Source organism: Leptosomus discolor, chromosome 6, assembly GCF_034619465.1.
Source record: "Leptosomus discolor isolate bLepDis1 chromosome 6, bLepDis1.hap2, whole genome shotgun sequence".
NCBI lineage: Eukaryota > Metazoa > Chordata > Aves > Leptosomiformes > Leptosomidae > Leptosomus > Leptosomus discolor.
This window is the reverse complement of record NC_141396.1, coordinates 3,106,244-3,123,732: the sequence shown is the minus strand read 5'-3', so window position 1 is coordinate 3,123,732 and position 17,489 is coordinate 3,106,244. Positions and strand designations below refer to the sequence as shown.

The window sequence follows — 17,489 nt, the reverse complement described above, 5'->3', positions numbered from 1 at the left end:
TTGAAGCATTTATTCCAGTCCTGTCTCATTGCTACAGACAGTATAAGGCCTGAAAGAGAAATTAAAATAGCGAACCACTGATCTTGTCCCAAGGTTAATAACTGGGTTAAGTGAGCAATGGTCTGTACAGGAGTCGAGCGCTCGTCTTGCTTCGCTCTCCCTCTCACATACCCCGCTGCCTTCTTAAAACGTTTTGCGTCGCTGTGATATCCGAGAGCCACACTTTGGATCAAACGCAGGCTTACCTAAAGCTCCAGGAAGGTTTTTTCGCTGTCCCAGCATGAGCGATCCCTTCACAAAGCTGTCAGCCACATAAGCATCCGTGGAACAGCAAAGCACAGCGGCTGCTGTGGGTTGTCGTTCTCATCTATTACAAGAAACCGCATTTTCACCTCTTCCCGGGGGGCTGCTTCTCATGTGTGTTTGTTGGGGAGGGGAATCCCAATTTTGTGAGAGTTCAGCTCTTCTGGACAGCGTTTCTGTGTTTGTGAGTCTTGGTAGTTAGACAATAAAAGTAATAGTAAGGGAAAGGACTAAAAGCGAAATTCTTTTCAGCTCCCCTGGAAACTTTCTGCCATGAGGCATCATTTTGGGTGATGGACAAAGAGAAGAGACCTCTCCAGGAACTTCAGTTGCTAAACATGCCTGATTTGTGACCCCAGCAGCACTGAATAGGTGTTAAACTAACCTTTGGACACCTTCTTCATCTGCAGTTTACTTCCTTTTTCCTCCTTTGTATTCTGTGATGGACTTTGATAAAGTAATTAAATACCTGCAGGAAGAATTGAGATTATTTTTCAAGCAACATTATGACATTTGTTTAGCCAGCTGCAATTGTCTTAACAATTGATCGCAAGATTGATGAAAATGCCAAAGAACTTGAAATGCAGGGGATCTATTCTATTGATTTATCCATAATTACCTAAAGTAGCCTTAATCTGTATTCACATCTAGGTATCCATGGAAATGGGTAAGTTGCAGAGGATACTGCTGCCAGCAGAAAATGAGGGAGGTTCCCGCGCTGCACACCGTGAGACGCTGTCAAGTACTTGGAAACTTTTTGCCAAGTTCAGTTATAACTTTCACGCTTTGCAGGAAAATTTACCTGCGACATCCTTTCCTGTGCTTCCCATGAGCTACTTGCGGTTTTTTAGTTATTTCTCTTTCCAGACTGAATGCTTCTTTAAAAAGCAGTGCGATAGGAAAAACCATCTTCTGCTTTGTTGATTTTTACCACTGCAAAACCCACCTGAATTCCCGTCCCAGGTCAAGTCAAAATAAAGACTAAGATGACGCCTTCCAAGAGGCTCCACTCTCGGGTGGTTGATGGCCTGTAGACATCTTGCGCGGAGGGGCTCTGAGGAAAGCCGTCTTCCCGCTCCGTTGGGAAAGGCAAGGCTCAATTTGACGTGTTTGCACCCACCGAAGCTGTTGGCCCATGGAAGCAGCAGGCTGGGGGGGAGGTCCGCCAGTCCTGGCCAGCAGGCTGGGCGAGCATCTGAGAGCCCACGGAGCTGCCCTCCGTGGCCGTACGCTTGCTTGGAAGGGGTATGCTTTAGCCAATAAACTCACCGAGCAGAAGGTGATGGTCTCTGTACCGTAGCAAAGACGTTTTGCATTTTATTGAGCAGCGCCTTATAATGAAAACTGCTTGTTTAATAGCTAACCTGATTGCAGAGATTTCTTCTAGCAGCACTACAACAAATTACATTTGCCTTAAATTACAAGATCTTTTGCAAGTTTTTGCCAACTACCGTAATAGAAACAGTCTCTTTCAATAAGTTGTCTTCCTTTAGAATATTAACTTTTGGGTTAGAAGAACAATAACGCTGTCCACTTGCAATAGATGCTACTTCCCCAGTATTGTAGCCTTAGCTAAAGACTCCTAAATTAAATTGTCTTCTAGCGTTTCCATTAGAAAACACTATTTCCAGGCTTTTATTACTCTGTCATAAAATTCTCTAGGTGGTGAAATTTAGTACATAGGGTTGTATCCATGGCTGGAGTTACATCTTAGATAAAATTTCAGGAGACAAAGTTTACTGGAGCTTTTGAAAAAGAGTATAGAAGTCTAAAGTTTCTTCTTTCCTGCTCTCTAAAAGTCATCAAGGAACCACAGCCTAGACTTGAGAGAAGTAGCTGAGAGTGAGAGCAGTCAGACCCTACCACAGGTTGTCCAAGGAGGCTGCCCAAGGGAGTCTCTATTCTCGGAGATACTCAAAACCCAACTGGACCTGGCCGTAAGCAACCTGCTCTGGTTTGACCAGAGACCCTCAGAAGCACCGTCCAACCTCAGCATCTCTGCGCTCCTCTGACTCCAGGCCAAGGCCGTTAAGCAGACAACTGCGCTTCAGGTTGAGCGTTGCCTTGGTGCTCAACCTCAGCTCATGGTAAGGATGTCTGTCTGGATGGGAAGTCCCATGGATTTTGGCAGGTGACTGAGGTGGACCTGTGTATCAGCGTGGATCCATCCAGCTGCTGGGTAGGCAGAGCACCTCTGCAAGGACATTTGACTGGACTCTTGGGTCTTTTTTGATACTGTTTGTTTCTGTAAACGTTTATCATTTGATGGTCCAGTGGAGTAACACTCTTGCCTGGCTATTCCAACAGGGTTGTTTTGTCAGTTGGGTTCTTAAGGCAGGAGATAGCTGTACTGCAAAGGTGGTTTTCAGAAATAATCCGTAATGCCCGTTATACGGTGCCTGTTACCGGTAGTCAGACCACAAGTTTGTCCTTCAGAATTTTGTAACTTGCAGTTATTTTTCATTCATCTGTCCCCGTTGTTTTAGAGGACACACAGCACAGAATATAAATTAGGAAAGAGGTGTCGGCGATTATAGATAATATGCTAAAACTGTTTCTGAAATATTTATTAGAAAATAGGTTAATAAAGTGACATGGTGCACCTGTGCCGGTGTGTGAGAAGATTATGCTAATGGAAGTGTTTAGTAGCAAGTCTTCATGGGGATTACTCTGCTATTATCATAGTCAGCCCAGGAATTGTAATTCCAAAGAAAGCAAATGGTCAAGGTTTTTGTTTCTTTTTCTTTTTTTTAAAGCTTTGACTGCTCTTTAGCCTAATGAATTAGAGGATGTTGCAAGGAATCTTTTAAACATTAAAAAAAAAAGAAGAAGAAAAGAAAAAAAGAAAAAAGGGAAGTAGACTGAACAGGGAGGTATCATATACAGAAGTGTAAAATCAAAAGGATTTTGGAAACCTTGATTTGGGCTGGGCAGTTGTCAGGTCTGGAGGTGTGAAGACAGGTGAAGAGTAATAACATCACCAAAAAAGAAAAGAGAGGGAGAATTTGGGAAAGGAGAAAATTGGGGGGAGATGCAAGGAGGGCGGGTACCTTCATGCTCACTTATTGTAATGATTTTGACTTTCATTTGACTTGTATAAAATATGAGAACGAGGTTGCTATGTGTTCTCTGTGTTCCAGGCTTAAAATAATTTGTCGGCCACCATACTGTATGCAATACCAATAGAGAAGTGGTTGTAGGAGCGTATTAAAATACAAGTTTTAATTCATACATAAGTAAAAAGTTGTTTAAAACTTAGCTGCTTTGCAACACAGACGTTGAAAAAGAATTTGAAGTGCTTGCTGTTTAAAAGAAGGCTTTGCTATTCATGCTTTAGTGAGCGTTTGTTCAGGTTTGGGTTTTGCATTGGGATTTCGAGGTCTAGGTCTGCTGTTTCATACGCAGTCTGACAAGATAAGAGTAGTCTGTCTCATATATGCAGAGTAAATTTGTCTCCCAGAGAAGCAAAAGCTCGAGCATGGAAAGCATGATGATGTGCAGAAAGGCTGATCAGCTGTAATAAAGCATTCATTATCCTTCCATCTAAATTAACTGAAATGACATCATAATATAGTGCCTTTTAGAACCTCACTCCAAATTCCCTCTCTTTTATTGAATTATCGGTTAAACCTAAATTATTTTGAGCTGTATCTGTATAGTCTTGTTTAGATAATTATTCTGTCATTAGGGAAGTCGTTTGTTTGTTCTTCTTTTTTGGTGTTCACTTAAGGAAAAATACTGGGGAGTACGTTTGTAGTGTTGTGTTCTTTCCTACTGTCCTGTCACAAGTATTTTGCATAAGCGCTTATTGTGTAAATCCGAATCCCCGAGTGCTGGAGCTAACTAAATAATGTACAAAATGGAATATACCCTAAGAACGTTTCTACTTTCGGAGTATTTCTCTCTCTCGATTACTTCTCCAGAAAAATCTCTTTGCAGAGGCAGTTCGATTCGTGCGTGTGCGTTACCCGATGAGAGAGGTGTGTTGCAGCATTGTGTGGCTTCCAGCTTTCCTCGGCTCCTTTAGCTTTTGCAAATACTTTCCAGCGATGTGAGGAGCGAAGTGAAAGAAAATGGGGCATGGAGTATTTTTAAACATGAGCGAACACGCGAATCAGGGCACTTGACTAATTTTAAGAGAGAATGGAGGAGGAAAAACTGACTGTACCTGAGAAAGAGGGGGGAAAAACCCAAGTTGCTTTGCACAGTGACTACTGTTAAACTTACAAATTTAATCCCTTTGTCCCTTGTTCATTTATTATTGCCAGTTGAAGTCTAGGTTTGATATATATGAACAGCCTCCTGAATTCAGTGGGGTTGTTTATAGGAAAAAAAGGGCCTCTGCAAAGGTAGAATTACAGAGTCGACCCATTAATTTTTGCAGTACTTGATGGAGCAGTCTCCAAGCCTGCAGCCACGAAGGAGTTAACCACCTCTGGGCCTGTTGGAAGCCGTTAGTGATCAGTAACAGTAAAACTACCCAGAACTCGGTAGTTGCAATTTAAGTTAGTTCATGGCTTGAATCAGGAGCATATTAATTGATTTATTGAGTCTGGACTGAGCGCCATAAATGGGCAGAAATTACTGAAGAAATTAGTACTAATCTGTCCCTTTGCCCAGGGCAGGACAAGATGAATGATACCCAACCAGATCACATGGGTTTGCTTAACCTGGTTGGGGTTTTTTGGTGGGTTTTTTGAGGGTTTCTGCTCTCGATGGCCTATCCTTAGCGTCACAGAGTATTTCCTAATGTCTAACCTGGGCCATGGTTTTCTGTATCTCCTGTCCTCTTGCTTCCCTCGCCTGAGCTCTGTGCCACGTTTGTGTGTCACACTCGAAGCGTGGTGACTTCAGCTGAACAATGTTCTAGCTGAGGCCTTGCCAGGGCCGAGTAGGTAAGAAGAAATGTTTCATGTCTCACCGTGGACCTTTATCCTAATCCAACCCCAACTGAGCATTTTGCAACGTGGTGGCACGTTGAGGCTCAGCTGTTTTACTGCCCACCCTATGACCAACACACTTCCGCGGCCTTCCGCGGCGTGTTTGAGCGATTCATTATTCCTTCTGGCTTCTGGACAACTGATAAAGGTGTCTTACCGGGAAATATGTGAGCAGGGGTAAAATACCAAGAAAATCCTGCTGATGGTAAGACCTCACTGTGATGGAAGCTGTCTGCACACAGATTAAGAGGACAGTCCCTACGTCAGACGACCTGACTACAGCAGAAGAGACAACAGAAAGCTGCTGATGTGTTTGGGAGCCATCACCACTCATCCCTGGGGGCTCAGCGCGCATAAACCTCATCTGTCCAGGATGTTAATTTTGTTATTTGGTAGATGCTTATGCCCTTTAGCGATGGTCATTCTTCCTTCCACATATCCTGAAGTGACTTCCTTCTGTAATCGTATTCCTTCTGTTCCAGTCACATCATAGGAAATGTTAATTTCCTCCTTTTAATTGGATTGATAAAGTCTTTTGTCTAAGAAATCTTTTCCAGGATGTTAGCATTACATTTTGTTGCTGTGTGTGACATTGTCGATACTCCAGCGGAGTACATTGTGTGATCGGTTCCAGTCTCTGAACTTCTTTCTTTTTTTAGGGTTTAACTTTTGTGACTCTTCCTGACATAATGTATTCTTTTGTGAATCGAAACTGAACTTCAGGAGAAGCACTTCTTTTTATGCACGTGCAACTGGAAGCTAATCTTCATTATTAATTACAGCAAGATAACGTATGCCACTGCGGGTTGATGTTCTCCATCTGAGCACAGGGGATAGTTTTGGTTACCTGTCGGTCGGCCCAGTGATGTCCAAGTGCACCTTTCATCCTTATGTGTGTTAGCAGCAGCCAGCTTATTCTAAACCAGCGTTTGGTTTAATTCTGCCTGTTCTGAAGAGCCGCGTTTCCCTCGATTTTTTCAGTTTCTCTAACTTCGACAGTGAAGTTGCTGAAAATTGTCCGTACCTGCTTTGGAGGAGGAAGAGGATTAAACTGACACCTGGAATGATTCGTAAAATTGTTCTGCTTCCTCTTTTGAAATTTTATTTGGTCATAAACCTGAACTGTTGCTACGTTCATGAATTGCAGCAGCCTTCGCAGGTGTTGACGTACCATTTCGTCGTTTATAGCCAAGAATTCATTAAGCAAAATTTTTTTTTTTTCTGTCCAAGTGATCTCTTCAGAGTAGTCATCTTTCTGTCTGGTTAACCATACGACAGAGCGTCATACCGAAGCGGTGAAGCGATGCCAACCTAACCATCTCACTTTTGCCCTGTAGCCCTGTGTCTGTTGTGATTCTCTTTCACCGAATTGCAGCTCGTTCACAGGATGGTGTTTGAATACTCCAGGTAGAAATACTTACCTTTTTTTTTCCTCAGCTGACACCTCTCCTCACTCTTGTGTGGGTGTGTAAGAGATTCCGAGGTGGTCAGGAGTACGTGGAGTGCTGGTCAGCGGTCTCAGCCTGGTAGAAAACTGCGATTATCCAAGTCCAGCCTTTCCCTGTTGGGCCCCGTGACAATAAAGCTTTACACCAAGGCGAAGGAGGAGTGCTGTGATGAAATCTCTTTACTCGTGTTGTCCCAGCGTGCTACACATCTTGCTACTTCTTATTGCCAAGATTTTAGTATGTGTTCTTAAAATTAACTTCATGAGATAAGTCACCATAATTTTGCTGTTTTCTTTTGGCACTGGAGGGACTGGGCGATACTAGAAAGCGCAGTGAGCTTAGCCACGACAGGGACGTTCTAGTGACTTCAGTTGTGCCAGGAGGTTGTAGTACTTCATTTGGTTGCTGATCAGTCCGGTTCCTAACTTCCGTTTTCCTCAGTTACCTCTGGATTATTCAGGGTGGATCTTACTGTTATTGTACTGTGACAGTCATGTTTCCCTTTGCAGTACCGTGATCTGGAATAGTCATATTTTGACTGCCCCCGTGTTGTAGTAAAGGGACCGTCAATATTTCCAGCAGTCTTTCAGTACTGGTCGAAACAGGCACAAAATCCTCATCGATTTATGTTTGATTTGTAACTGGAGATAGACTGTTACAATGAAAATACTGTTTTGTTAACTTTCACTGGAACAAGAACCGGGCTTTCTTCACTGATTATCATTAGGAATTGTTTTATCCAGTAGCAGAAGGATTGAGTGTATCATCAACTGAAATCAAAATTAAAATGAGGTTTAAACAAATAGAAAACCAGCACATAAATCTCGGCATCTGTTCTTTTGACATTCTTCTATAGAAATTTGGGAGAAACTTCCTTTCTAAAGCAGCCTGGTGACAGGGGTAGCGCATGGGCTGTGAGAGGACGGTCGTGCTTAGTTACCGGTGCAGTTTAACAGATGTGCTGTGGTTTGGTCCTTTTTGCAGTTGCAGTGTACAGTATATTCTGCATTATTTGGGTTTTTTTATTGGTATTCACTAGAATTAATATAGAGGAGAAATGAGAGTTACGAGTTAAGGAAAAATAATGGTATATAAAGTAATAAGATTGTTCCAAAGCTTAATTAGATGGAGCAGATTGAATACATTACAGTGATGTCTTAAGGCAACGTAATTAAATTGTAGGCATAATCCTCCCTGTATTGGTACCAATTTTATCTTCAGAAGGCAAGGAGTGTTAGATGGTCCTTCCTACTATGTTAAATGACTAATTCTTCTAGGAAGACATACGAATCTCATAGTATTATCAGACTTAAAATACACAAAACAAAACAGGCTATAAGTCTACATATCAAAGTGTTGATCGTCTGATTACATGGATAACTTCAGTTTCAATCTTAGTATATGCTACAGCTCAGTAATTGAATCATAGATCTAAAATACGTACATCTGCAGTGTATTTTGTGCGTGCTGAATTCATCGCGTTTATAAAATCTCTTAATGAAGTTGTTTCCAAATACAGGCTGAGGGAGTTGGGGTTGTTCAGCCTGGAGAAGAGAGGGCTCCAGGGGGGCCTTATAGCGGCCTTCCAGTGCTGAAAGGGGGCTGTGAGAAGGCAGGGGAAGAGCTGTCCACAAGGGTTTGTAGCGATGGGATGAGGGGTAGTGGTTTTAAGCTAGAAAAGGGTAGATTTAGGTTGGACGTTAGGAAAAGGTTCTTAATATGAGGGTGGTGGGTCGCTGGAACAGGTTGCCCAGAGAGGTAGTGGGAGCCCCATCCCTGGAGACATTCAAGGTTGGGCTTGGTGGGGCTCTGAGCAACCTGACCTAGTTAGAGATGTCCCTGCTTGTTGTAGGGGGGTTGGACTAGATGGCCTTTAGAGGCCCCTTCCAACCCACGACTTTCTGTGATTCTGTACACACTGACAAAGATCCTGGTGAATAATACGCAGAAGTGCTGTTCCTGAAATGTATCTCTGCGGATGCTGGGTGCAAGGACAGAGATGCCTACGACATCTTAGCTATAAAGAGCAATACTGTAAAATGTAGGGATGTGTGTATACCTACAAGTATGTATGTATTTAATTGTTCTATATATTTTATATATTCTTTCATCTTTAACATTTTCTTTTGTATTTTCTTTCTAAACTTAATTTTTATTTTCATGTTTGGATACTTTCCTTCTCCTCCAGTACACTGCTGTGGGGGTGGTGTATCTTCATAGTACAGATGCATCCCACTGGCATCAAAATTTTTGCCTTACTTTATTAATTTAGTATACATAAATAATCTCTTATAGCATCCTGATGCCCGTGCGTTATCTGGTGTATTCAATTCTCTTGGGTTACCAAACATTTAACAATTTTTTATTTTTTTTTTTTCAGAAGAGGTCACTAGTTATCTTAAATTCAGTAAAAGATGTTTCTAACTGCCTCTTCTGGTTGGTTTTCAATAGTTCTGATATTTGTTTGTCAGCCTGTAGAAGGATTAATAGGGAACTCTCTTTTTAAAGATCGCTGTAGGCGGGGAACGTGGTCCGTGTCGTGAGTGGTCTTTATCGTTGCTGGTGCTCTCAGGAGACGTAAATCTCTACCACAGTCTGCTCAAACGACAAGCTCATTTGTCTGGGCATTAGCTGGCAGTTCCATAGCATAAATTTAAAATTTTCAGGGGAAATCTAATGTTTATTTTGAAAAAGGAGATGAGGCTACCAAAGAATAATATGTTTTCTTTTCAGCACCATGAATATGTAGTGACCTACTTACGCTACACCATTTGGTTTTGTTTTTAAAGCTTATCAAGCCGACTTCTGTTGCAATTTAAGAGACGTCCTTTTTAGAAAAGCAATAAACTACACTGGGTGCTAAATTGGCATTTTAGAAGTAGAACAGTGAACACTGTTTTGAAGACTGCCCTTCAACAGCGTTTTTATGTGCCATTGTGCCAAAAGTAAAATAGCGTTTGCCTCGTGTTTAGAGCCAAGTTTTGCTTGACCTGCAGGTTAAAGTACAGCCAGTGGCAGGTCTAGGTTAGATGCAACACTACAAGGCTGGAACTTTAAAACTATATTATTTTTTTTTTCTGATAAACTGAATTTTTAATGATCTCTTGATTAACGTGAGGTATTTTCAAGACAAGTGATTTTATCCAAAACATTCCTTGTGTTTCTGCATATGCTAATTTACTTGATTAATTTTGAGAACATCTGCATATAATTCTGTGTACTTAACGGTGGTGGTGGGATCACACTGCTTTTCAAGTAACAGCTACAAATTTCACTTTCCAGACAGACTCAGATTTTTGTCTAATTGGGATGCCAAATGTACAAAGGTACCACAGAAGAGTGTGTAATTATGTAATTTTCTCTTGATCTTTCAGAGTCTTCCTGCGAGCAATTAATCAGTATGCAGATATGCTAAACAAAAAATTTCTTGATCAGGCCAACTTTGAGTTACAGGTAAGAAAAAAACACCAGTGTCTTGGGGATTAATGTTAACGTTGTAATAAAATTCTACCCTAAACGTGCGATTTTGGTGTATGTATGTGTCGTTGTGAACCCCAGGTGACCAGTTAGCCCAGTTAAGACATTTCAGGCCCAGCAGGTAGGTACGATCCATTCGTGTCTTGTGGGTCTTGTCCTAGAAGAGCACCAAGTCTTACCCAGGGCATCACAGCAAACTCCTCTTTTCCTTCAGGCACAGCAAAAAGGGGTGCCCTCCCCCTTTCTGCAGCAGAATTATTGCCTTAAATGTGGAGCCCGAGGCGCGGCGGCCAAGCGCCCTGCTGATGAGAAATGCGCTGGTTTAGGTCGCTTTTTGCCTTTTTTTCTTTTCATATTTATGTGTTCATATTTGATTTTACTTGAATGGCCAGAATACGATCGATGAGGGTTTGTAGATGGGAAATATTTTGTGGAAACATAAACATAACGAGAGGTACTAAGAATATATCAACAAACAACCGTCTCTGGTGTCTGTTATTTTTGCCTTTGTTTATGTGCGTAACTTAGGTACTTCTAAGATGTTTTGTAGGTGTGCAAAAAAACATTTCAGAGCATTAATGGTGTCTATTCTTGTCATTTTGGGGGCTTTCAGCTTTGGAACAACTACTTTCACCTGGCTGTTGCTTTTCTCACACAAGAGTCTCTGCAACTGGAGAATTTTTCAAGTGCTAAAAGAGCAAAAATACTTAACAAGTAAGTCCTATTCGTCATCTAAATCATGGACAAGAACTTGAGATCTATTAACATAATTTCAGTTTAATTCCTTAGCTAAATCCATTCAAATTGAGATGCAATCATGGTGTAATGAAAGGTTGGTTTTAAAAACATGAATCAAGTAGTGCATATGTTTTTACCCTTGAATCAAGATCTAAATTACATGATTCATTACTGATGAAGACAGTATTTTGTACTGCAGGATGTTCATAAAGTCAAGACTTTTCAGAAGTATTAACATATTATAAAACTGCATTTTTAAATCAGTTTAGCTTTGTGCTTATTCTAATCTCATTTTATGTGCCGTCTTTATTGCTTAATCCCTAACGGCCTTTTAGAGTGAATTTTTGTAACTACAGCCAGTTTCGCTGCGATATCCCTGAAGAATGGGTTTGTGTAACTGCAGCCTTGTATGCTTTCCTGGTTAAAAGGGATTACATTGCCTACCTCTGAACAGGGAGCTTGAACTACCCGATTGCTATGCAGAATCCCACAGCAAATGAGACCTGCCAAAAGAAAAAAAGACTGGAAATAAGACCGGAGTATGAACTTTGTGTTTAATATATGTGTTTTTCCTAAATTTTATTGGGGTTCCAATTTAGTGGACCTTATCATTCCTTAACTAAAGACTGAACATTGGAAAAAGCCAGTTACATGTTTTCAGATGTGGTGTGTAGATTCTCTTTCTGTGTCACAGTATTTGTAAAGAGCACCTGCAAAAGCAGTTCGTTCCTGTAGTCAGGATACTGCAGTTAACGCACGGAAAATGGGGAGTTTCGAAGCTATGACTCCCTGAACAGGTATAGCTCAGACTCCTCCTATGTACATTATATATCTTATATCTATAGAGACAAAGGAGATGCATTTTGTATCACTTCACCTTCTAAATTCAAGCCTTTTTGTGTATTATGATGATGAGAGACATCACAGGGAGAATGGGGAGAGTTTATTGCTGCTGCAGTGACATGTGATTTTAAGAGCTTTTTGCTGTAGCTGTGTGGGTTGCAGGCTTTGGCCAGAAGAGACAGGGCTTCTGTCCCTTCTTTTTTTTTTTTTTTTGGCAGCTAAGTTTTGCCCTTCAAACTCATCCACTCCCCTCATGAGTTTTGAGGTGCTTCCTTTGGAAGCTCTCCTTTACCTGAGCGTTGAAACAGAATTTTTAACCACTGTGTGGTCTAATGTACGTACCTGGGGCTCATGGGGCTTCCTTGATGAAACAGGAATATTTACAAGTTCAGTGGAAAAGTGATGTCAAGCAGAGCTCAGGCTTTTTTGCTCGTGCTATAAATAAGGTTATAGTTAGATGTTTGCAGAAGGAAATCAAGGTGGTTTTGTAGAGCCAGGTAAATTGTATTTCATTAGAGTTAGAATTTATGGAACAAAATGGTTTTGTACAAGGTGGGGCCAATGATGCAAATTTTCTTGTGTAGTTAAGACTATAAAGGATATTTGCCAGAGGCAAAGTGCTCCAAGCCATCAGCAAGCAGAGGGATCAAAGCCATGGCTGCTGTCGGCCTCCCCTTGCTCGCTCTGCCCAACGTTGGCGTGCGCCTACGTGAGCATTTTAGTTCAGATCAAACTCCTGACCTGAACAAAAAACCAACAGCTGAGCTGTGAGTGGACTGGAAATTACTGTCAAATACATTTGTGGACTGATATTCCCTCTTTGTGAGGATGGGAACCTTAGATAGAAATTTTCTTCAAGTGATTTTTATATTAAACTGAGCAGTATATCTTGCTGAAGAAATTCAGGAAATCAACAGACATCTCTCACTGCTGATATAAGTAAATACATTAAGTCATTTCAAGTGGTTACTTAATGAAGTTTGCTAAATTGTAAATCTCTGTTTATAATGATTTTACAAGTTGTTGTTTTCAGTTTAATCATGTTTTGGAGACAAATCAAGACCATAAATTCTTCAGGATGCAATAAATGGGTGGTCTGGAAGCACTGACTTTTACTGCTATGTGAAACCACTGTCAGTTCTGTGCCAAAGGGATATGATTCATCGGTTAATTCAATATCACACTCACCCATCTTTTTAAGTGTATATTTCAATTAATATGTCAAATGTTTAATAATTAAAATTTAATTATTGCAATATGTAGTTTTTGCTAAACATTGCATATAAGCATTAGATAATAACAGGTTCTTAATGATGCAGAAGAATCTCTTTAATCCATATTAATGACAGGGTATCTCACTGTTGTCCCACAGAAATCCCACAAGTTGCCCAATATCACCATTTTGCTCATCTTGTTGTTTAAGCAGCGATCTTCATCAGCCAGATCTTCTGCGTAGCAAATACATTCCTGGAGCTCGTTATGGCTCTGATCCCGTCATTAATGAAGGCAATAGGATGGTTTCCATTCGTTAAGCTTTCCTGGTGTTCATGTGGAAAGGGAGTGGAATATTAAAGGAACCCTGGTGGGAGGTGGGAGGCGTTGGTGACGCCAACAGAGGCAGGTTTAGCAGCGATGCCAAGGGTGGGCTCCCCGCTCCGCCCTGCCTCGCTGGCTGCCTGGGACACTCGCTCTTGGCCTAGCCGGGGCAGGAGACACAATCCCTTCGGAATGTCAAAACCGTCTCTGATTCTGCGTGTCGAAGTACAGGATTGTCACAAGAGGTTCCCTGTTGTATTTTCTAGGACAATGCTATGCTAAGAGGGTGTGTAAAAATAAAACGCAGCCTTAGGCCGTGCAGCTCTCTGTTGTGCTTCCTCCAGCCGTTACCGTTTGAAAACCAGAAAACGCTCACAATTAATCTCTGTAACCACCCACGGGTCCCGAAGGACTGTTAGGTAGTCTGAAAATGTGACAGAGAGAGGTGTTGCATAGGTGAATGTTTTGTGTGTGTTCTCCCTTTGGTGAGTATTGCTGCAGAAATGGGAAATTGGGGTCTTTTGAGGGAGAGTGGGTAACACGAGGTGAGGAACCGAAGCTGGGGGCCGTGTGGCTGAGGCTTTTGGGGTGGCCTGGACACGTTAGGCAGCCTCTACGTCTCGCTCCCATGTAAAAGGGACGTTTGGCAGAGTTCCGGGTGTACGGGCTCATCGCTGAGCTGGCGAGGGAGGCCGTGCAATGTTGTTGTGTTGGTTGGATTTGGAGAGCCTGCTCTGTGATTTCAGACACGCCGATCGGGTTTTGAAATGAAATATTTCTGCTCCTGGGTATTAAGATTATTATTTTTTTTAATGGCGGTTTTGTTTTCCTCTTTAAGGTATGGTGATATGAGAAGGCAGATTGGTTTTGAAATCAGGGACATGTGGTATAATCTGGGTAAGTAGCCTGAGCACCTCTTGCTGAATGCTTTCCCTCACTGTTTATATAAACCGAGTTAAGAGATGGAATGAACTTGCTTTCTCTTGAAACGAGGGTAGGCTTTCAGAAGGTATTTAAAAAGCAGGTGATTTAAGAAATAAAGCTCCCTCTGCACGCTTATTTCGCCATCTGGAAAGGTACATAACTGTAAACGTTTAGGTGTCTTCTGTTTTTTCATTTACGTTTATATGTTTCAACATATGCTAAATAAAAAGAAATGTTTGTGATGATACCTGTTTTTTTTTTTTTCTCTCCTTAAACATATATATATACCCGTAGATATATACACACACATACGTGGGGATAGAGTGGCTGGGACTGTAGCATAATGGATGCGTCCAGGGATATCTGTAACTTAGCCTGGAAATTCTGCTTTAAGTCTGATTTTCAGTCTTGTTTGGCTGTATCAGAGCAACTCAGGAAGATCAGCAAAGAATAGGAACTTGGACATCCCTGGAGTTCATAGGTAAATTAGGCATATCTGACTATCTCAAGCCTGTGCTACTCTGTGGATATAATTTAGCTATATGAGGATTGAATTTCATGAGAAACTGAGTATTTACTGTAACCTGAGTGTACTCATCTGCCAGATCTCATTTTCTTGAGCTTAACAGCAGAGACACTTCAGCTCGTCTGAGTTTTATCAGAAGTTCCTTAAATTATCAGGAATAAATGCATTTGCCACTTCACTTATATCTCTAGCTGAACCGTTGTTGCTGAAACTTGAAAAAAAATCAGCATATAGAAGAGGAGGGAGGGCAAGGGTTCATAAGTATTTGATATCACAGAGTTTGCATCTGCTCTGCTGGAATGATGAGAAAAGGCTTTGGAGAGCAGCTGAGTTCACTTTTTATTAGAAGCATCTTTCGTGAATTAAGTGTCTGGAGAAGAGATTAAAGCGTAGCACACACCTGATCTGTGACTTGACAGGCAGCTAATAAAATCAGTAACGTGCCCGATGCCGGGTCATCCAGCTCAGGATGCTGGCAGCCTCTTCGTTAGTAACCAGCCAAATCCTTCCCTGTTCCAAGCTTCCCGTCCTGTACTCATCTGTTATCTTTACTAATTTCTCTAGCATCTCTGGATTCTTAACCTCTTCCCAGAATTTCCCAGACTGGAAGTAGAAACGTTGGCGTACGTGGTTGTACCTCTGGCTGTTTTTACAGGAGGTTGTTTTGTTCAGGCTGGGGACTGTGGAGTGCATTGTGCTTTTTACTGCTGCTGCTGCTGACACTGGCTGCTCTTTGACAAGTTTAGTTGCTCTAGGGTTCGGTTTTTCACCATTAGCAAGGAGATGATAATAATTTCCCCGGGAGTTTTGTGAATCGATTGGCATGAGGGCTGGTGTTCCCTTCGCTGTTTCTTTCTGTGCTGTCATGAAAGCCGTTTATTTTTCATAGAGTTCGTATAAACCGCGATTATCCAGGTGGATGACTCGGTGACCTCCTCTGGCTCTCATGTCCGTGATTCTGTAAGTGGCTGGGATCATTAATGCCGAAAGCTCACACGTTGAGGGAGTCAGCAAATTGCTGCTCTTCCCAACAAAAGCTGCAAGAGAAAGGTAAATCGGAGACAGGACCCCAGTCCAAGGCAGCCTTTGTACTTCTCATAATGAGCAGCTTGCTTTTTCTCATCTCCTTTGTGATACAGATAGCCCGTGCTGGTCACGTTTAACTTCTGGCTCTTCACCAATCTCATGTGTGTCACAGCATCAGTGAAGAAAGAATTGTGACTTACCACTGCAGGGGAATTGACTGGGGGAAGCTTGACACTTCTACCTTAGAAGTTGCACTACATTAGTCAAATTATTAATGTATATGTGCAGAAACAAAATCAGAAGTGAAAAGCTATGATTCTTGCATATGCTTGAGCGTATAATTTTTATGACTGTGCCATTGTGCGTAAGATATGACGAAGCCAAACAACCCTGGCTTTTGATTTATGTATTAAAGGGTATGGATAAGCCTCGAAAATTAGTATTTTGTCTTGTCACTTTTTGTTCATGAATACCATGATTAACGTATAATGCCTGCTGAGTTAAAACTCCCCAGTCGGGAACAAGACAGTCCTCTAGCTATCATGTGCTTTTAAGAGTGTAGGTTTTTTTTCTGAAATTAAATAGTAAAATAGAAATTCTAATATTTTTTTTTTCCCTGTGTGTTTCTGATGCGGCGGTGGCTGCAATATTCATACCTTCCTATCTTTAAAAGTAGAAAAAACCAAAAAGAGCATGTGTAGTGGAGAGCAACGCTAGCTAACTGCGTGCACACGCTTTAAATACCCGTTATTTAGAAATAAGATTTTTGTTTTAAGCAGGGAACCATGTACGAGAGACTCAGCCTGACAGATTTTCTATTTAAATCCTAGTTGTAGCTGTCCTGGTTGATGCCCCGCTAGATTTGATCGTGAAGGCTTTAGATTTGAGTGCTCTGATGCAGCAGCAGCAGCGAGGATGGCTTCGGGGAGCCTAGTCCCAGTGTGCAGAGCCCCCGCTGCGTTGCCGTTCTGAAAGTGCTGCAAGGCTTTTATTTTCTTGCGTGCACCAAACCCAGTGTGTATTAGTGTTTGAAGGCTTTTTTCCTTCCGTATCACACCTGAATTTTAAAATAATGTGTTATTTTGTCACTGTTTTCTTGGGACTGGGGCTCCTTAGACCTTGGTGAGACAATAAGCATCAGAGAAGCGTAAAGCAAGCCATGGCCTCTGTCTTGAAAATGTAGGAACTCGAACAACACGTGCTTGAAAGCATTATGTGATGCAATTTAGCATGTACAAAACGCACGTTGACGCTAGGTCATGCGTACCAGTTTTCAATGGTTAACGGTTTCAGCAGGTGCATGTTAAAGAAACTGTAAAGACGTTCAAAATAATGTCCTTGTGGTAAAGTTGGTCAAGGAAAGCCAGCTCAGAAAACATTGCGTCGATTGTTGACATCTGAACCAGCTAGGGGGAGATGGAAAAGGAAAATTCCTGAAGATGAAGTGGAGTGGTTGCTGCTCCTGTCCTCCAGCGAGGTGCCTGCTGACCCGGCCCTTCCCTCCAAGTGCTTGACGTCAGAAAAGGTGTCTTCACAGAGATGTTAATGTCGTTGGAGGGAAAGCCAGGGTTAAAAATAGCCCTGAACTTTGAGCGTTATATAAATAGAAGTCATTACAGATAACACTCTCTGAATTAGTCATGCATGTTCAGAGCTGACCCAAGTGAGAGGTGAGGTTGCTGGCAAATTATTCAGTGTTTTTTGTGGCCCAAATTGAAATGAGAAGAA

At 41.7% G+C, this 17,489-nt stretch overlaps 1 protein-coding gene across 1 annotated transcript in view; it reads left to right on the top strand.

The window, feature by feature from the left end:
- The window catches only part of DOCK1 (dedicator of cytokinesis 1), a 311,635-nt gene that overhangs the window by 217,056 nt on the left and 77,090 nt on the right, over positions 1-17,489 (top strand). Inside the window, exons 30-32 of the mRNA XM_086466312.1 lie at positions 10,066-10,144; positions 10,782-10,882; positions 14,124-14,182. Coding sequence (XP_086322438.1) covers positions 10,066-10,144; positions 10,782-10,882; positions 14,124-14,182 — 239 coding nt within the window. The remainder of the gene's footprint in view (positions 1-10,065; positions 10,145-10,781; positions 10,883-14,123; positions 14,183-17,489) is intronic.